A 22,120-nucleotide genomic window follows, 5' to 3' on the forward strand; every position below is an offset into this window, starting at 1 on the left:
AAGAGAATATTTCTTATCACTACCCACCTGCCACTCCTTGAACCCCTTATTTCAAAAAATGACTAGTAAAAAGAAATTTTTAATAGTTGGCCTGTGGTCTTTCCTCTCTACCTCAGTTATAACTGATAATTTGATCTTTGGCTAAATCATGGAATGTATCCTGAATTAAAGATACGTGAAAGTCTTGATGAGGTTGCTTTGCATCAAACCAATCACCTTTTTTTGCTGTCATAATTCTTCATTAGTATATGTTATTGATGATTAACCTTTAATTGATGAGTAATCTGTAATTGAAAAGATATAGCTACAAAATAGGTGCCAAGTGGCTATGTGACTAGTAACATAGATGGATAGATAGACAGATAGATAGATAGATAGATAAGTAGATCTCATAATAGATACAGCTGAAGGGACACTAGATCTGATGGCTTCCCTGAGCTGAGGTGGCCCACACCCATTCCCCTCTTGTCTGTCAGGACTTCACAAAGCTACAGAGTGGAGAAGGTCAGAGTAATGCCTAATCTTTGCAAGGACTCAGTTATGCTCTTGTGCATGTTATGTTGACTATCTGAATACAGTGGATGTGAAGCATATTGTGACTTGGGAGTTGATATCAATCCACAGTCTTGACAACTGCTACCTACTGAGCAGAATGTCATTGGAAGGGTTTTGAAGATCATTTTCTTGCCTTTACTGTTACAATACTTGACATTATATAAAAAGAACTATTTTTTTTTTTTGCTTTTGAATTTGACTCTCAATTTATAATTTCTAAGCTATTTGATTGAGAATTTTTTTGTCCATTAAATTGAAGTAAGTTGATTGAAAATTTATGTACAAAGATATCATAAAAGGAGAAAAAAATCACAAATATAACACTGATTCTTATGGTGTTTCTTCAATTAGTTAAAAGATAGTTGTCAAAAGTATAATATTGTAAAGGAATGAGGTTACTTTTCTCATGAGGCTTAAGAAAACCATGTGCCAAACTTCTTCAGCCATAAGTGAAATTAGAAAAATTTCCTTAGGCATTTCTAATCTTTCAAGCTAGTTATTGATAATAGTTCTTGTAATGAAGGATGAAATGATAGAAAGAAAATATATTGACAAAGTAATTATTCTGTTACAGAGTTTATCTGACAGTAATAACCATGGCTCCTATATATAAAAGTGTGCTTTACAAAAATTCTCAATGAAATATTAACAAATCAAACCCAACAATGTATAAAAAGAATTATATACCACAGTCAAGTGGGATGTATCATAGGTATGAAAGGCTGGTTCAGCGTTTGAAAGTCAATAAAGTAATTCATCACATCAGCAGGCTTAAAAAGACAAATCACATGATCACATTAATAGATGCAGAAAGAGCATTTGACAAAATCCAACACTTATCTGTGATTAAAAAAACTCCAGTAAACTAGAAATAGTGGGGAACTTTCTCAACTTGATAAAGAATATCTACCAAAATACCTACAGCTAACATCATATTTCATGGTGAGACACTAGAAGCTTTCCTACTAAGACCAAGAACAAAGCAAGAATATCCCCTTTCACCACTTCTTTCAACATCGTACAGGAAGCCCTAGCTAATGCAATAAAACAAGGAAATATAAGGTATCAGATTGGGAAAGAAGAAATGAAAATGTCAAGAATCAACAAAAAAATCCCCTGGAGCTAATAAGTTACTACATAAAGGTTGCAGGATACAAGGTTAAAAAGTCAATCACCTTCCTATCTACCAGTAATGAACAAGTAGAATTTGAAATTAAAAACACAATACCATTTAACATTAGCACCAAAAAAAATAAAATGCCTGCATATAAATTTAACAGAATATATACAAGATCTATATGAGAAAAACTACAACGCTCTGATAACAAAATCAAAGAACTATATAAATGGAGAGCTAGCTATTCCATGTTCATGGATAAAAGATACAATATTATCAAGATGTCAGCTCTTCCCAACTTGAGTTATAGTTCAATGTAATCTTAATCAAAATCCTAGCAAGTTATTTTGTGAATGTTGACAAACTGATTCTAAAGTTTGTGTGGAGAGGCAAAAGGTCAAAAATAGCCAAAATGGTATTGAAGAAGAACAAAATTAGAGGACTGACACTACCAAACTTCAAGACTTACTATAAAGCTACAGTAATGAAGACAATGTGATATTGGTAAAAGAATAAACAAATAGATCAAGGGAGCAGAAAAGAGAGCCCAGAAATACACCGACATAAATATAATCAATGGTGTTTTGACAAAGGAAAAAAGGCAATAAAATGGAGCAAAGACAGTCTTTTAAACAAACGGTGCTAGAACAACTGGACATCTACATGCAAAAAATAATTTTATACACCAACTTTACACCCTTCACAAACAAAAAACCCAGTATAGATCACAGCCTTAAATGTAAAACGTGAAACTATAAAACTCCTAGAAGATCACATAGGAAAAAATCTACATAACCTTGAGTATGGCAATGACATTTTAGCTATAACACCACAAAGACATGCTTCATGAAATAAATCATTAATAAGCTGGAACTCATTTAAATTAAAAACTTCTGGAAAGACAACGTCAAGAGAATGGGAAAACAATCTACAGACAGGAAAATATTCATGAAAGATATATCTGAAAAAGAACTGTTATCCAAAATAGACAAAGAACTCTTAAAAATCAACAAGAAAGCAAATAACCTGATTAAAAAATGGACCAAAGATCTTAACAGACACCTCATCAAACAAGATGTGCAGGTGGCAGAGAAGCATTTGAAAAGATGCTCCACATCCTATGTCATCAAGGAAATGCAAATTAAAATAACAATGAGATGCCGCTACAGACGTATTAGCATGGCCAAAATCCAGAACACTGACAACATCAAATATTGCTGGGCAAGTAGAGCAACAGGAACTGTCATTAATTGCTGGTGGGCATGCAAAACGGTGCAGCCCCTGCAGAAGACAGTTTGATGGTTTCTTTAAAAACTAAACATATTTTTACCATATGACCCAGCAACTGTGCTCCTTGGTATTTACCCAAACGAGCTGAAAACTTAGGTCCACACAAAAACCTGCACAGCAGATTTATTCATAATTGCCAAAACTTGGAAGCAACCAGATGTCCTTCAGAAGGTGAATGGATAGACAAACTGTGATACATTGAGACAATAGAATATTATTTGGCACTAAAAAGAAATGAGCCATTAAAAGACATGGAAGCCTTCTCGGGCGGAGACTGCAGGTGGCAGAGGGGGGGAAGCTTTGGAGCCACGGAGGAGAGCGCAGCCACAGAGGTGCGGAGGGCAAAGCGGAGAGGTTCCCGCACGGAGGAGCAGTGCCGACCAGCACTCACCAGCCCGAGAGGCTTGTCTGCTCACCCGCCGGGGCGGGCGGGGCTGGGAGCTGAGGCTCGGCTTTGGTCAGATCGCAGGGAGAGGACTGGGGTTGGCGGCGTGAACACAGCCTGAAGGGGTTAGCGCACCACAGCTAGCCGGGAGGGAGTTCGGGAAAAAGTCTGCAGCTGCCAAAGAGGCAAGAGACTTTTTCTTGCCTCTTTGTTTCGCGGCGGGCAAGGAGAGAGGATTCAGAGCGCCGCCTAAACGAACTCCAGAGAAGGGCGCGAGCCGCGGCGATCAGCGCGGATCCCACAGCAACAGGGGCGCAGAGGGAAAAACGGAGAGACTCCCGCACAGAGGCTCGGCGCCGAGCAGCGCTCACCAGCCCGAGAGGCTTGTCTGCTCCCCGGCCGGGGCGGGTGGGGATGGGAGCTGAGGCGCGGGCTTCAGTCGGATCGCAGGGAGAGGACTGGGGCTGGCGGCGTGAACACAGCCTGAAGGGGCTAGTGCGCCACGGCGAGCCGGGAGGGAGTCCGGGGAAAAAGTCTGCAGCTGCCGAAGAGGCAAGAGACTTTTTCTTGCCTCTTAGTTTCGCTGCGCGCAAGGAGAGGGGATTCAGAGCGCCGCCTAAACGAACTCCAGAGACGGGCGCAAGCCACGGCGATCAGCACGGACCCCAGAGACGGGCGTGAGACGCTGGGGCTGCTGCTGCCGCCTCCAAAAAGCCTGTGTGTGAGCACAGGTCACTCTCCACACCGCCCCTCCCGGTAGCCTGTGCAGCCTGCCACTGCCAGGGTCCCGTGATCCGGGGACAACTTGCCCGGGAGAACGCACTGCGTGCCTCACGCTGGTGCAACGTCACAACGCCTCTGACGCCGCAGGCTCGCCCCGCCTCCTCTGTACCCCTCCCTCCCTGCGGCCTGGGTGAGCCAGAGCCCCCGAAGCAGCTGCTCCTTTAACCCCGTCCTGTCTGGGCGGGGAACAGACGCCCTCAGGCGACCTACACGCAGAGGCGGGTCCAAATCCAAAGCTGAACCCCAGGAGCTGTGCGAACAGGGAAGAGAAGGGGAAATCTCTCCCAGCAGCCTCAGAAGCAGCGGATTAAATCTCCACCATCAACTGGATGTACCTGCATCTGTGGAATACCTGAATAGACAATGAATCATCCCAAATTCAGGAGGTGGACTCTGGGAGCAGGAGATATTAATTTTTCCCCTTTTCCTTTTTTTGTGAGTGTATATGTAAATGCTTCTGGGTGAGATTTTGTCTGTATAGCTTTGCTTTACAATAGCTTTATTTTACTTCACTATATTATAGCCTCTTTCTTTCTTTCTTTCTATTTTTTCTCCCTTTTACTCTGAGCCGTGTGGACGAAAGGCTCTTGGTGCTCCAGCCAGGCATCAGGGCCGTGCCTCTGAGGTGGGAGAGCCAGCTTCAGAACACTGGTCCACAAGAGACCTCCCAGCTCCACGTAATACCAAAAGGCAAAAATCTCCCAGAGATTTCCATCTCAACATCAAGACCCAGCTTCACTCAACGACCAGCAAGCTACAGTGTGGGACACCCTATGCCAAACAACTAGCTAGACAGGAACACAACCCCATCCATTAGCAGAGAGGCTGCCTAAAATCATAATAAGGCCACAGACACCCCAAAATACACCACCAGACGTGGACGTGCCCACCAGAAAGACAAGATCTAGCCTCATCCACCAGAACTCAGGCACTAGTTCCCTCCACCAGGAAGCCTACACAACCCACTGAACCAACCTTAGCCGCTGGGGACAGATACCAAAAACAACGGGAACTACGAACCTGCAGCCTGTGAAAAGGAGACCCCAAACACAGTAAGATAGGCAAAATGAGACGACAGAAAAACACACAGCAGATGAAGGAGCAGGCTCAAAACACACTGGACTTAACAAATGAAGAGGAAATAGGTAGTCTACCTGAAAAAGAATTCAGAATAATGATAGTAAGGATGATCCAAAATCTTGGAAATAGAATAGACAAAATGCAAGAAACATTTAACAAGGATGTAGAAGAACTAAAGAGGAACCAAGCAATGATGAAAAACACAATAAATGAAATTAAAAATACTCTAGATGGGATCAATAGTAGAATAACTGAGGCAGAAGAAAGGATAAGTGACCTGGAAGATAAAATGGTGGAAATAACTACTACAGAGCAGGATAAAGAAAAAAGAATGAAAAGAACTGAGGACAGTCTCAGGGACCTCTGGGACAACATTAAACACGCCAACATTCGAATTATAGGGGTACCAGAAGAAGAAGAGGAAAAGAAAGGGACTGAGAAAATTTTTGAAGAGATTATAGTTGAAAACTTCCCTAATATGGGAAAGGAAATAGTTAATCAAGTCCTGGAAGCACAGAGAGTCCCATACAGGATAAACCCAAGGAGGAACACGCCAAGACACATATTAATCAAACTGTCAAAAATTAAATATAAGGAAAACATATTAAAGGCAGCAAGGGAAAAACAACAAATAACACACAAGGGAATCCCCATAAGGTTAACATCTGATCTATCAGCAGAAACTCTGCAAGCCAGAAGGGAGTGGCAGGATATACTTAAAGTGATGAAGGAGAAAAACCTACAACCAAGATTACTCTACCCAGCAAGGATCTCATTCAGATTCGATGGAGAAATTAAAACCTTTACAGACAAGCAAAAGCTGAGAGAGTTCAGCACCACCAAACCAGCTTTACAACAAATGCTAAAGGAAATTCTCTAGGCAAGAAACACAAGAGAAGGAAAACACCTACAATAACAAACCCAATACATTTAAGAAAATGGGAATAGGAACATACATATCGATAATTACCTTGAATGTAAATGGATTAAATGCTCCCACCAAAAGACACAGGCTGGCTGAATGGATACAAAAACAAGATCCATATATATGCTGTCTACAAGAGACCCACTTCAGACCTAGAGACACATACAGACTGAAAGTGAGGGGATGGAAAAAGATATTCCATGCAAATGGAAATCAAAAGAAAGCTGGAGTAGCAATTCTCATATCAGACAAAATAGACTTTAAAATAAAGACTATTACAAGAGACAAAGAAGGACACTATATAATGATCAAGGGATCGATCCAAGAGGAAGGTATAACAATTGTAAATATTTATGCACCCAACATAGGAGCACCTCAATACATAAGGCAAATACTAACAGCCATAAAAGGGGAAATCGACAGCAACACAATCATAGTAGGGGACTTTAACACCCCACTTTCACCAATGGACAGATCATCCAAAATGAAAATAAATAAGGAAACACAAGCTTTAAATGATACATTAAACAATATGGACTTAATTGATATTTATAGGACATTCCACCCAAAAACAACAGAATACACATTTTTCTCAAGTGCTCATGGAACATTCTCCAGGATAGATCATATCTTGGGTCACAAATCAAGCCTTGGTAAATTTAAGAAAATTGAAATCGTATCAAGTATCTTTTCCGACCACAACGCTATGAGACTAGATATCAATTACAGGAAAAGATCTGTAAAAAATACAAACACATGGAGGATACACAATACATTACTTAATAACGAAGTGATTACTGAAGAAATCAAAGGGGAAATCAAAAAATACCTAGAAACAAATGACAATGGAGACACGACGACCCAAAACCTATGGGACGCAGCAAAAGCAGTGCTAAGAGGGAAGTTTATAGCAATACAAGCCTACCTCAAGAAACAGGAAACATCTCGAATAAACAACCTAACCTTACACCTAAAGCAATTAGAGAAAGAAGAACAAAAAAACCCCAAAGCCAGCAGAAGGAAAGAAATTATAAAGATCAGGTCAGAAATAAATGAAAAAGAAATGAAGGAAACAATAGCAAAAATCAATGAAACTAAAAGCTGGTTCTTTGAGAAGATAAACAAAATTGATAAACCATTAGCCAGACTCATCAAGAGAAAAAGGGAGAAGACTCAGATCAATAGAATTAGAAATGAAAAAGGAGAAGTAACCACTGACACTGCAGAAATACAAAAGATCATGAGAGATTACTACAAGCAACTCTATGCCAATAAAATGGACAACCTGGAAGAAATGGACAGATTCTTAGAAATGCACAAACTGCCAAGACTGAACCAGGAAGAAATAGAAAATATGAACAGACCAATCACAAGCACTGAAATTGAAACTGTGATTAAAAACCTTCCAACAAACAAAAGCCCAGGACCAGATGGCTTCACAGGTGAATTCTATCAAACATTTAGAGAAGAGCTAACACCTGTCCTTCTCAAACTCTTCCAAAATATTGCAGAGGGAGGAACACTCCCAAACTCATTCTACGAGACCACCATCACCCTGATACCAAAACCAGACAAAGATGTCACAAAGAAAGAAAACTACAGGCCAATATCACTGATGAACATAGATGCAAAAATCCTCAACAAAATACTAGCAAACAGAATCCAACAGCACATTAAAAGGATCATACACCATGATCAAGTGGGGTTTATCCCAGGAATGCAAGGATTCTTCAATATACGCAAATCAATCAATGTGATACACCATATTAACAAATTGAAGGAGAAAAACCATATGATCATCTCAATAGATGCAGAGAAAGCTTTCGACAAAATTCAACACCCATTTATGATAAAAGCCCTGCAGAAAGTAGGCATAGAGGGAACTTTCCTCAACATAATAAAGGCCATATATGACAAACCCACAGCCAACATTGTCCTCAATGGTGAAAAATTGAAACCATTTCCACTAAGATCAGGAACAAGACAAGGTTGCCCACTCTCACCACTATTATTCAACATAGTTTTGGAAGTGTTAGCCACAGCAATCAGAGAAGACAAAGAAATAAAAGGAATCCAAATCGGAAAAGAAGAAGTAAAGCTGTCACTATTTGCAGATGACATGATACTATACATAGAGAATCCTAAAGATGCTACCAGAAAACTCCTAGAGCTAATCAATGAATTTGGTAAAGTAGCAGGATACAAAATTAATGCACAGAAATCTCCTGCATTTCTATACACTAATGACGAAAAATCTGAAAGTGAAATTAAGAAAACACTCCCATTTACCATTGCAACAAAAAGAATAAAATATCTAGGAATAAACCTACCTAAGGAGACAAAAGACCTGTATGCAGAAAATTATAAGACACTGATGAAAGAAATTAAAGATGATACAAATAGATGGAGAGATATACCATGTTCCTGGATTGGAAGAATCAACATTGTGAAAATGACTCTACTACCCAAAGCAATTTACAGATTCAATGCAATCCCTATCAAACTACCACTGGCATTTTTCACAGAACTAGAACAAAAAATTTCACAATTTGTATGGAAACACAAAAGACCCCGAATAGCCAAAGCAATCTTGAGAACGAAAAATGGAGCTGGGGGAATCAGGCTCCCTGACTTCAGACTATATTACAAAGCTTCAGTAATCAAGACAGTTTGGTACTGGCACAAAAACAGAAATATAGATCAATGGAACAGGATAGAAAGCCCAGAGATAAACCCACACACATATGGTCAACTTATCTTTGATAAAGGAGGCAAGCATATACAGTGGAGAAAAGACAGCCTCTTCAATAAGTGGTGCTGGGAAAATTGGACAGGAACATGTAAAAGTATGAAATTAGAACACTCCCTGACACCATGCACAAAAATAAACTCAAAATGGATTAAAGACCTAAGTGTAAGGGCACACACTATCAAACTCTTAGAGGAAAACATAGGCAGAACAGTCTATGACATACATCACAGCAAGATTCTTTTTGACCCAGCTCCCAGAGAAATGGAAATAAGAACACAAATAAACAAATGGGACCTAATGAAACTGAAAAGCTTTTGCACAGCAAAGGAAACCATAAACAAGACCAAAAGACAACCCTCAGAATGGGAGAAAATATTTGCAAATGAAGCAACTGACAAAGGATTAATCTCCAAGATTTACAAGCAGCTCATGCAGCTCAATAACAAAAAAACGAACAACCCAATCCAAAAATGGGCAGAAGATCTAAATAGACATTTCTCCAAAGAAGATATACAGATGGCCTACAGACACATGAAAGAATGCTCAACATCATTAATCATTAGAGAAATGCAAATCAAAACTACAATGAGATATCATCTCACACCGGTCAGAATGGCCATCATCAAAAAATCTAGAAACAATAAATGCTGGAGAGGGTGTGGAGGAAAGGGAACCCTCTTGCACTGTTGGTGGGAATGTAAATTGATACAGCCACTATGGAGAACAGTATGGAGGTTCCTTAAAAAACTACAAATAGAACTACCATACGACCCAGCAATCCCACTACTGGGCATATACCCTGAGAAAACCATAGGTCAAAAAGAGTCATGTACCAAAATGTTCATTGCAGCTCTATTTACAATAGCCAGGACATGGAAGCAACCTAAGTGTCCATCGACAGATGAATGGATAAAGAAGCTGTGGCACATATATACAATGGAATATTACTCAGCCATAAAAAGAAACGAAATGGAGGTATTTGTAATGAGGTGGATGGAGTTAGAGTCTGTCATACAGAGTGAAGTAAGTCAGAAAGAGAAAAACAAATACAGTATGCTAACACATATATACGGAATCTAAGGGAAAAAAAAAAAAAAAAGGCCATGAAGAACCTAGTGGCAAGACGGGAATAAAGACACAGACCTACTAGAGAATGGACTTGAGGATATGGGGAGGGGGTGGGGTGAGATGTGACAGGGTAAGAGAGTGTCATGGACATATATACACTACCAAATGTAAAATAGATAACTAGTGGGAAGCAGCTGCATAGCACAGGGAGATCAACTCGGTGCTTTGTGACCACCTAGAGGGGTGGGATGGGGAGGGTGGGAGGGAGGGAGATGCAAGAGGGAAGAGAAATGGGAACATATTGTATATGTATAACTGATTCACTTTGTTATAAAGCAGAAGCTAACACACTATTGTAAGGCAATTATACTTCAATAAAGATGTTTAAAAAAAATAAATAAATAAAATGTAGAAAAAGAATTAAAAAAAAAAAAAAAAAGACATGGAAGAACTTTAAATGCATACTATTAAGTGAAAGAAGCCAATCTGAACAGATAACATAATATATGATTCCAATGATATGACATTTTGGAAAAGGCAAAACTATGGAAAGAAAAAGATCAGTGGTTGCCTGGGGCTGGGGGACACTGAAAATATTCTATAAGATACTATAATGATGAATACATATCATGATACATTTGTCCAAACTCACAGAATATACTATACCAAGAGCAAACCCGAATGGAAACTATGGACTTTGGATGATTATGATGTGTCAGTGTAGGTCCATCAGTTGTAACAAATGTACCATCTAGTGAAGGATGTCAGTAATGGGAGAGGCTATGAAAGTATGGGGGGAGGGGGTACATGGGAAACCTCTGTATCTTCATCTCAATTTCTCTGTTAACTTAAAAACTGCTATAAAAAATAAAGTCTTTAACTTTTTAAAAGTATATGTTATTATTCATATGTTCTGCTTTATTATGATATTCTCGCAAAAACTCTGCAAGGTAGTTAGTTGTATTTATCCATATCATATTTTTACAAATGAGGAAAGTGATGCTCAGATATGTTAAGTTACTTCCCCAGTATCCTAGAGGTAATAAGTGGTGTAGCCTGCAGTGGAATTTAAGTTTGACGTCAAATCTATGTTTTTTTCTCCTTTATCAGGAGTCAGCAAACTACAGCCTATGAGCCAAATAAGCTCCCCAGCTGTTTTAGTAAGTAACGTTTTATTGGAACATAGCCACCCTAATTTTTGTCTATGGCTGCTTTCACACTATAAGAGCAAAGTTGAGCAGATGAAACATGTATCATAGCCTACAATATTCACTATCTACCCCTTTAAGGAAAAAGCTTGACAACACCTGAACTATATTACTATGTCTTCACATGGTCACTCTTCGTCCTGAATCCTGTATTTGTATTCAACTTTTAATTGACTTTAAAACATAACTGATAAACAGTTTATAGAATGCACCATGTGTTAAATACCAAAATAAACATTGAAGATGATTTTTAAAAAACACGTGTCACATAAACAAATTAAAACTTCATATAATAATCTCAGAACAAATTAATCTCTAAAAAGTAAAATAATTTTATTTGCCCAAACTCATAGTTGACAATGAAAACAAATACACTTCCCAGATGATAATCCTGCTTATTACCTGGAAAACTGCAATGTATTAATTTAATATTCAGTATTTTCTGGGCTCCTTAAAAACTAATAAAGTGGATATTATCATACTAAAAAAATCTTTAAAGTTAGTAAGTTATAAAGTAACTGAAATCAAAGAATAGTTGCAAGCATGCACTTGCACAACTTGGAAAACTGAGGACAAATATAAAGATATTGATTATCTGCATGTCACTGATTCAGTACCCCAAATTCCATCTAAAAAGATATAATCCGCACTTCACAAAAAAACTTGAAGTTAACTCATCAATGTTTTCCCTCTTGTAACATCTTTTAATCCAATGAAGATATGTTTTAAGGTAAAGAGTAATTTAACTAGAGATTTGTGGTAAGATTAAGCCAACGTAAAAAGAGTTTATGAACAGTGAGAAAAAAATATGAGAAGGATTCATAAAAATCGTTCCAAGTATAACTTTTCTCCAGCCCGTCGATGCTGGAGAGACGGTGTAGCTTTCTTTCACCCCACAGACACAGGCAGAGTATTCTAAATATGTTCATCCTCCACTTTATTGCTCATCCTTTGGCTACCGTTGCTACAGCTGCTGCCAGAGAATGTGGAAGAGCTCAGAGGAGAAAGAGGAGAGGCAGAATGGGCAGTGGGTGAGTGTATGTGTGTGCATGTGTCTATTCCTATGCATTAGTGTGTGCCTACTTCTTCCCCAAAGAGTTTGAGGTGATTTGTAAAATAACACCCAACCTAACACGGTTCATGAGAGTCAGGGTCTGTAAGAATACTCCAAGGTGGGAATTTATAAACAAGTAGAAATAATAAGCATCAATCTCATCATTTATTGTGTGTATCGCTTGATAAATGAAATATATAAACGTCTCGGAGATATCAGCAGCCTTCAAGCACTTTCTTGAGCTTAGTCCCCAGCTTACCAAGTGGTAGCAAGAAGTAACTCCACCAAAGACTTTTTTGCCCTTTCCTTATTAGGGCCACAGAAGGTCTCTCTTTACATATCTCAAGGTCATATCAAAGTCTTATTTTTAAATTGGAATACACTAAAATTAGCATATATTATACATGATGATAAAAGAAATCAAAAGCCCATGGATGAGTTTGATTCTTAAAATAGTCTCGATTATTTTTTAAGACTGAGTTTTAAAAACTGTCCTCGGAGCTATAGTTACTTATGCATAGAAACATTCATTTTAAAAAAGAAACCAAGTCCTAAGTATTATTGCAAAATTAAATAATCTGGAGAAACAAAATAGCCCCACTTTTTACTGTAGCCCAAACATACACACACATTCACCTACCTACACATACCTCTGATTCAGTCCATCATTTTGACAAGTGAAGATGCAGAACTGAATCAAGTGGGAAACACCAGCATTTAAAACATGAGTCATCCTAACGCATCAGTCATAAATAACGAAGTGACACTTGGGTCTTACCTACCTACGTAGAGAACACCCTCTTTTGTCTTTTCCGCTGCTTCTGCTACACCCTGCTTGGTTTTTTCAGCAGCGGCCACGACTCCCTCCTTGGCCTTTGAAAGTCCTTTCATGAATACATCCATGGCTATTGAATTCCTTTACACCGCACTGGAGAACACAAAATACACTTTGAGAACTTCTGGGTAAAACCAAACGAAATTAGAACCACCCAAGGTAAAAACCACTGAAAGATCAGTAGGCTCCCCAAAAGTGTGGGATTCTTTTAAGTGTACCTCCATTTCCACCATCGGACAAAGCAGCCTTTTTTTTTTTTTTTTTTTTTTTTTAGCTTTTGCATTAAAAATGTAGCATCTCTCATCCATCTTGGCTGGTAAAAGTCTAGCCGCCTAAACATGGATTAGGATGAATCATCTGAGCTGTTCTTACAGCCTTTCCGAAGTGGAATTACATGAAAAGATGGGCCCCTCTTTTAACTTCCCAGGGTCCAAATGGTAACAGTGTAACTTAGAAGTGCGTTTAGAAGACAGGTCACAGAAAAAGCAAAGGGAGCTGGAGGCACGGGGTCAGGGACACTCTTAAAATAAATTCCCGAAGGCGGCTAACAGGTCAAACGTGAAGAGGGCAAGGGAGGGAACTGCTCACTCTGGGCGTGGCTGAACCTCAGCCCCCGCCCCCCCCCCGCCCCGCACCCTAATCCAGCCCACCACGCACCCTAATCCAGCCCACCACGCACCCTGCCCTCGGCCATCGGCCCTGCGCACGCAGGCGCGCGTTCACACCCGCGGGCAGCCTCGGGACGCGCGCCAGCTCCCCGAGGGGGCGTCCTCCGCGCGCTGCACCCGCCAGCCACCCGGCGCCCGCACCTGTTAACCCCTTACCACCTGCTGGCTTGCCCTCTTTGCTCTTGCGTTTAATGATCTGCCAAACACAGCTTGTCTACTTAACAGAGAGAACGGATTGCGGGATTTAAGGAAAGCGGAAAATAAAAGTTGAATACTCATACTCCATCGGGCATCCTCGCCTTTCCCAGAGAAACAGCTTACCCCTGAGAATCCGGACCTCTCAGCCTCTGAGGACGAGAAGCGGGGAGTTCCGGAGGCAGAAGGCAAGCCAGGTGAATTTACTTTCCGCAAGCTCACCGTTAGGGGTAAGAACCCACCTCCGCGAGGGACTCGACTACGGCGGGTCCTCACTGCAGCAGCACCAACCCCGCCTCCCGGGCGTTCGCAATGACTCTTCTCCCACCAGGTTTTCTCCATGATTTCCCAAGCTGCCCGTTTAGATCCACAGGTACTTACCTGATTCCCTCCGCTCCTCAGAACTCGGATTCTTCCCCCACCCGCACTTTTAAAAAATGTAAAACAATTCCCAAATATTATTTAAGTGGGAAGAGGGAGGATGCAGAGCGCGCAGGAAGGGTGGAGGTGGCACCAGAAGAGGGGTGGTCCCCAGAGGAGGCGGCTGTCAGCATAACCGTGCGAGGAGAGGCTGGGGGCGTGGGACGCCAGCCCGCAAACCCGGCGTCGAATTGCCACTCCCCGTCCCCCGCACGGGAGGATCCGGGAGAAGAAGACAGGAGGTCGCAAGGGAAGGCAGGGGAAAAGAGCGCCAAGGACGCTAAAGGCAGGGCTCGGTCCCCGGCTCAGCTCGAAGGCCGGCACACAGCTCACCCCGCGTGGCCGCGCTCGCTCGCTCGCCCCCTCTCCTTCTCCTCCTCGCGGTCCTTCCTTCTCCTCCCCCTCGTCCTCCTCCTCCTCCTCCTCCTGCGCTCGCCGCCCCCGCAGCTGATTTGTCAGCTCCTCGCCCCGCCCCTCACCGGCGCTCGCCGCTTTCCGCGCCGCGTGCTCTTCCCTCCGCTTCTCGGCTGGCGATGGGGGGCGGAGGAAGGTGGTCCCTCCAACTCCAGCAGCCCGCCAGGTCCTGGGAGACGGGAAGGTGGGGCGTGCTGGGGCTCACTGCAAGTCCGGGGTCACGGGGGCTCTTGCGGAGACTCGGACCGGTTAGGCTTGGACTGATGTCTCTCCCTCTTTCCCATCCCCCCCCCCTCCTTCCCCATCTCCGCCTTTCCCTCTGGCTCCTCACGGGACCCCCACGTCAGAACCAGCCTGGGGAAGTGCAAGTCTGGGGAAATCGACCCCCAAAGATAGAGGCAGCCTCTCGGGGAGCTGCGGAAGGAGACAGGCAGCTTAGGAAAGGTGCTCCCACCGGCCCTGCCAAGAGCACGTTTCCCGCGGGTCGCTGCAATCTGATTAATGGTCGTAGGACACAGCGTTAACGATGCTTTTGTTTAAAGAGCCTCCAGATGTACGCTTGCTCTTAACCTCTCATGAGCCCGAAATGGTCTCGCGGGTGGAGAGAAGACTAGTAAAGAAGAGTTACAGGTTGAAGAGGCGGGAGGAGGCTCGTCAAATCCTCTTCCCGCCCCACTCTCACCATTTGCTTTTCCACCAACCAGCGGCTGCCAGACGCTGCTTTTCCCATCAGGGGAACAAGGAAGGAATAGTCCCCAGCCGTCGAAACCAAGCGGCTGTAAGGCTTTTCGTTCTCAGAATGGAATTTACTTTACAGATTCGAGGACCTGGCTGGAAGGGACAAAGCCAGCGTGATTGAGTCGCCTGACCCAGCAGATCCAATTTCTTCCGCCCCTTCTGCAAAGGGAGATGCTTACACACCACTCACCTTTCCGGTTTCTGATTCCCGTTGTCCTCGGTGCTGACACGCTACCGCATCCCACACACAGACACACAGGCAGACACTCGCACGGGTTTCAAGACAATTTTTGCATTGCTTAACAGTTTCACCTTTCAGAGCTGGAGGGAAAACAGCTGTTCTGGATCACACCGGAACGGAGACCCAAGCGCCTCCCCGTAACAGATCTGCCTCTGCTTTTTTTGCCTGGAATGGGAGGGTGCTTTTAGAACTGGAAGGGGAAAAGAAGTCTTTGCTGTATGTTTTTTTGTTTGTGCTGTGTTTATTTTTTGTAGGAAAAAAAAAAAAAGCTTTCTCTGATCCTTGCACTCACATTCTGAAATGTGAGTAAAAAGGAATTTAAATCTACAAAACAACCATTTGAAACCAAAAGAGACTGGAAGCAAGTGTATTTGTTGCTTAAACAACTCCTTGCGCTATCGGTGGGCCCATTTGAAAAGCAGCCTTTCCAGAACGCTCATATTTTGTTTCCTTGGGATCAGAGAAAGTAGGTTAAACTTGGGACTTGGTTTGCTTTCTGGCTTTGAGAGCTGGAACAAGTTATGTCCTTCTTCTGTTCAGTTTTCTCTTGTGAAGGGAGATGAACCAAAATGATCCCTCTTTTTTCAACTTTTTCTTATGGGAAATGTTCAAACATAGACAAAAGTAGAGAGAACAAAGAACTCTCAGTGGAATATCACCCAACTTCCACTATTTTCCAATGCACGATTCATCTATATTCTCAGCCACTCCCCATTTTTACCACTACTCCCTTCCCCCATTTTTCTTTACTAAATCCCCAAAATTGCATGTATCTTTTCATCTGTAAGCAATTAAGCATGCATCCATAAAATATAAGAACTATTTTTAAATAAACACAATAATGTTTCGATGGCCTTTTTTAAAATATAAGTGAAATTTACATTCAGTCATATGGTCATCTCTTTAGTGTTCCTTTAAATCAGTTTTGAAAAATATATGCATTAGTGTTACCCTCACCATTGTGAAGAAATAAAATATTTTCGTCCCCCAGAAAGTTCCCTCACGCCCCTTTTAGTTGTACATATTCTAGAATTTCATAAAAATAAGACCATACATTATGAACATTTTTTGTGTGTCTCTGGCTCCTTTCACTCAGCCTAATACCTGTGAAGTTCATTCATGTTGTTGCGTGAATCAATAATGTTTCTTTTTATTGCTTCCAAATGTTTCTTTTTGTTACTGCCAATAATAAATGTTTTCCATTGTGACCCATCACAACTAGCTATTTAATATAAATATTTGATGAATATTTAATATTCAATTATATGACATATTTATAGGTTAACAGAGACCTCCTTGAGAAGTCAAAGGGGTGAATAAAGTGACAGATATTTTAGGCCCTGTGCAGACCAATGAGAGAATTATTTTCAAGCAGTTGTTACATTTTTGTGCTTCTTATAGGTATGATTCCACACCCTTATATGATACATTATGCTTGGCAAAGGACTAATGTATGATCATTTAATCATAACGAGTAAGTTAAATTTTATTATGTATCTTTTGTAGACAGGGAATCTGAAGCTCAAAGAATTTTGGTAAAACGCAGAAATTGCATAGCTCTTAAGTGGCAAAGCTGAGATAATCCAGCAGGAACTGTTCCAAAAGGCACAACTGTCTCCTGAATTGGCAGTAATCCCTGAAACCCTGCAGATTGGGCATGGCATAGGGTGGGAGGTAAAAAGTGGTACCCAGTTCTGTTAGAAATAGCATTTGAATTTGGAGGTGACAATGGAAATCAAGGAGAATTTATGTTCTAAAACATTGCATTCATATTTGAAATGTTGCCATTTCTATATCGGTAATTATAGGGGAAGATGACTCCTCATCACCCACACACAAAAAAAGAAAATTATAAATTAATTTTTTGTCATTTAAAATTTTAAGTCTATGTTTTACTCCTCTTTTTTTTTACCTTTCAAAACTCTTCATATTATTATTTTTTAACATCTTTATTAGAGTATAATTGCTTTACAATGGTGTGTTAGTTTCTGCTTTAAAACAAAGTGAATCAGTTATACATTTACATATGTCCCCGTATCTCTTCCTTCTTGCGTACTCCTCTTTTTATCCCTCAAAGTGCCTTGAACAAGTAAGCATTCAATAAACTTTTAATTACTGGTGATATTAATAGCGACATTTCTTATATTCTACCTGTATTCTCTTAGCTCAGTATTCCTAAGGAGGCAGAACAACTCAAGGACAAAGAAGGGAACCGAAAGTTAATAGATTTTTTTTTCTTTTCATCATTAGGTGACAACATAGCCTTGAGAAAATTTGTAACTGTTTGAATATAACTTTAAAATTTAAACTACAAAAAAACCAAAATTAACTCATTGAATGGCCTGTACCTCATAAGGAATATGGAAGGATAACCTATTGGGAGGCATTACTGATGTGCATATTTGGTTAATGACTACACTCATGTTTGGTTTTCTCTTTGACAAATGAAATCTAAATATTTTGCTACTTTTTAATAGGATTGTTTTATCTGAGTTTAATAGAGTAATTTAGCTAAAGATTAACAGTCTATGAAATGCATGATTAACCTAGGCTCTCTTTGTCTTCCCCATAAAACAACTGATTTTTTAGGTGTTCCATGTGGTAAGCTTGAGCTGAAAAGTGGAACGACATAAAAAATAAGGAAGCTTCCCGTGACCATATACTAAAGGAAGGATAAGAATTGATTTAATGTGCTTAAGTAAGGAAAATACAGTCTTTACTATCTTTGAATAATATTCCATATTTGTTGTGAACACAAGGAGCAATGTAATGTCGATCCTTGGGCCCCTTGTTTCTTATTCTCTGTCTGTACCTTCCTCTCATCTTCAGTAGATGTATGGAAAACAGGAGGTAGTGAGATCTTGGTAGGCTTCTCTTGTAATTTCATAGTGGGCACAGAAGGGAAAGCCTAATGCATACAGTTGGGATGGCATTGTGTGTGATTTTGGAAAGGGGTTGCACTTGAGACAGGGTTACTCCAAAGAAATATGAAAAACAATAAAGAAGACATAGAGGGTTCAGAGAAGATTATTTAATTTGACCCCATGGACAACTTCATGTTGTTTCTACAGTACCACATGCAACAAAAAATAATGGACATTTATTCCAGCACAATGTATTTATCATATTTATTAATACTGTAGTATATCCTCAATAATGTCGAATAACCATAAATTGTAACCACAAGAAAGTGCCATGTGAAATATGTAAAATTCAGTTGGACATCACTTTAAACATCCTTGTGGTTTTTGGTGCTAAGAATATTAAGACATGCAAGATTCTATGATTAAAGACTTTAAAGCTAGATAGAAAAGATGTTTAAATATTTGGGGATCCAAAAGTTCAAGTAGATGGCCAACAGGCACATGAACAAATGCTCAACATCACTAATTATTAGAGAAATGCAAATCAAAACCACAATGAGGTACCATCTCACACTGGTCAGAATGGCCATCATCTAAAAGTGTATAAATAATAAATGCTGGAGAGAGTGTGGAGAAAAGGGAACCCTCCTACCCTGTTGGTGGGAATGTAACTTGGTGCAGCCACTATGGAAAACAGTATGGAGGTTCCTTTAAAAACTAAAAATAGAGTTGCCATATGATCCAGCAATTCCAGTTTTGGGCATATATCCAGAAAAGACGAAAACACTAATTTGGAAAGATACACACACCCTAATGTTCATAGCAGCAATATTTACAATAGCCAAGGCATGGAAGCAGCCCAAATGTCCATCGACATATATATACAATGGAATACTACTCAGTCATAAAAATGAATGAAATAATGCCATTTGCAGCAACATGGATAGACCTAGACAGTATCATACTAAGTAAGTCAGACAAAGACAAATATCATATAATATCACTTATATGTGGAATCTAAAAAAATGATGCAAATGAACTTATTTATGAAACAGAAATAGACTCGCAGACATAGAAAATGAACTTATGGTTATCAAAGGGGAAAGGCAGAGGGAGGGATAAATTGGAAATTTGAGATTAACATATACACACTACTATATATAAAATAGATTAAAAAAACAAGGATCTACTGTATAGCACAGGGAACTATATTCAATATCATGTAATAATCCATAATGGAAAAGGAATCTGAAAAAGAATATATATATTCTGAATCACTTTGCTGTAGACCTGAAACATTGTAAATCAACTATACTTCAATTTAAAATTTTTTTTAATTAAAAATGAAACAAACAAAAAATTCAAATAAGTTTAATATTTGAAGGGAAAACATACTTATGAACTCAAGAAGTGAGTAAGCATGGTAGACTTCAGAAAGTAGAGGAACTGGGTACAGGTTAAATGCAGGGACTTATCTAGGCTCTACTGCTTGGTAGCAGGACTGAGAGCAAGTATCCAAACTCTCTAGCCTCTAATTTTCTTATCTGTAAAATGGGGATGACATCTTGTGTGATTGTTGTAAGGAATAAATAACATGCTTTTTAGGAAAGAACCACGCACAGTGGAATCTCTCAATACAAGTAGCCATTATTGTTATCTAGCCTCTATATTTTAGGGTACCCTAGGAAACACTTTTTTCCTTGCAGTAGTTTTCAGCATTATTCCCAGCCCTCCCCAACCTCCCTTCCCACCACAACACGTCTGAGGTATCTGATGCCTCCCCATCAATAACTTTGCCTTACTATGGCAAGTAAAACATTTCCAACCAGGGATGGAAGTTGTGGGGAGATTAGCGTGTGGGGAGTCAAGAGACAGTGATAGAGGTCATTAGCGGAAAATCTGCCAATATCTCTTATCTCTCCTTAATGTGTAGATTACAGTAACAACATCACTCATGGTAATTTGCTTCAGGAGCCTGAAAAAATAGAGAAATAGAAATATATCACTGTCTTTACTGATAGTTTTACATTCTTGGAACCTGGTTTCTTTAGAGGGGTGGTGGCAGAGTTCTGTATGAATTATGTTAATTTTCTAAGGGAGAAAAATAAAATGATACAACGAATGGTGTTCCAAGTTTGCCAGACTCATTGTGACAGCAACCCTGAAGGCTTCAGAATGAATATCCAGTTCAGAGATAACCTCAGCCTCTAATGTTCCACCTGAGTGAAGAATGGACAGACTGATGGGACAGTGACAGATCGACTTAGACTTTTCAACAGCATCTGTGTGCAGAAAGGCACAAAATAAATGGATGAAGAAACATTTCAGGAAAATTTATAATGTTTTTGTATGATGTGTTAAACTGAAGTTATAATGCCTTCATAAACAGAAAAATCATAACAAATTAGCAAAAGGACTATGTTTCTTATAATACCATAATTATCAAGGCATCTGATATACTTTCCTCTGTAGATAATTTAACAGTATGAAGTGACATTTAAGAAATTTTCTTCAACACTATATAAAAAGCACATCACTAATGTTTTGAAAGCTAGTTATCCCACCTAAAATTGGAAATTTGAGAGTAAGACCAGAAAAAAAGAAATTATTTCTTAATGGTTACTTGATAAGTACGTTAACATCAAAACATATCCATGTAAATAAACAGAGAGTTGTAATATCACTTTGCCTAAATATATTACACTGTATCATGTATTTAATCAATTGTCTAATTTTAATTTATTTTTGTTACTTTTTATAAATATAACGAGTTTTTTTCTATTATCTTCACAAAAGAAGGACAAGAACTTGTCTATATATTCAGTCTAATAATTTTTTCATATATAAAGTATTATGAATGAGTTCCTTTTAAATCAACTTCTCTATGGTAAACAATGATTGTTCTTTAAGTCACAACTTCTTTTCTGAGCCTATTTCCATTTAAATTCCCCTTAACTTTCCTCCTTAAAATATTGGACTAAATGCTTTCAGTTTCTGTTTTAGTTTTTTAGATCAGGATAAGAAGAAACTCCAAGTAATCAGATTACCACAAAGAAGGATTTTTTAAATATTACTGGCTATTAAACTTATGAAAATGATTAAAAAACAAAGTTGTGTATTTTTATTTTACATTACCAAAATTTAAAGTGCAGAAATAGACTGCCTAAATATGTAAATCTCCAATTTCTACAGGAAATCTAGATGTTTCATAGATATGTCTTCAAATACATGTCTAAGAAAGAAAAAAATAATATTCAGACATCTTCACATAATGTAATCATCAAAAGGAAAAACTGATTTATATAAAAAATTTAACTGATATTACTCAAATGTGTGCAGCTGATTTTCAAGTAAGGAAATAGCATATACTTACAAGATCATCAAGATGTAGACAAAAAAATATAATACACAAACACATACACACATATACACATATGCAGATGTTATATACAGTAAAGAAAGAATAGTAGTCAAGTGCCAGGTGCTTTCAATATAAAAGGGACCTCTGTTTAATGTCTTAGTTTATCT

General features: G+C 39.5%; 1 protein-coding gene across 4 annotated transcripts in view; it reads right to left on the reverse strand.

The window, feature by feature from the left end:
- The window catches only part of SNCA (synuclein alpha), a 138,083-nt gene extending 122,260 nt beyond the window's left edge, over positions 1–15,823 (reverse strand). Inside the window, exons 1-2 of one of the 4 annotated variants that reach the window (XM_007184097.3) lie at positions 15,800–15,823; positions 13,000–13,145 (exon numbers count right to left, since the gene is read on the reverse strand). In XM_007184097.3, coding sequence (XP_007184159.1) covers positions 13,000–13,120 — 121 coding nt within the window. In that variant the 5' untranslated portion in view covers positions 13,121–13,145; positions 15,800–15,823. Of the gene's footprint in view, positions 1–12,999; positions 13,146–14,296; positions 14,764–15,677; positions 15,777–15,799 lie in introns of those variants that run through there. The other 3 variants (XM_007184096.3, XM_007184095.3, XM_007184094.3) reach the window with 3 other exon arrangements.
- Between the last annotated feature and the right edge of the window lie 6,297 nt (positions 15,824–22,120).

Source organism: Balaenoptera acutorostrata, chromosome 5 (genome assembly GCF_949987535.1).
Source record: "Balaenoptera acutorostrata chromosome 5, mBalAcu1.1, whole genome shotgun sequence".
In the NCBI taxonomy this organism is placed as follows: Eukaryota; Metazoa; Chordata; class Mammalia; order Artiodactyla; family Balaenopteridae; genus Balaenoptera; species Balaenoptera acutorostrata.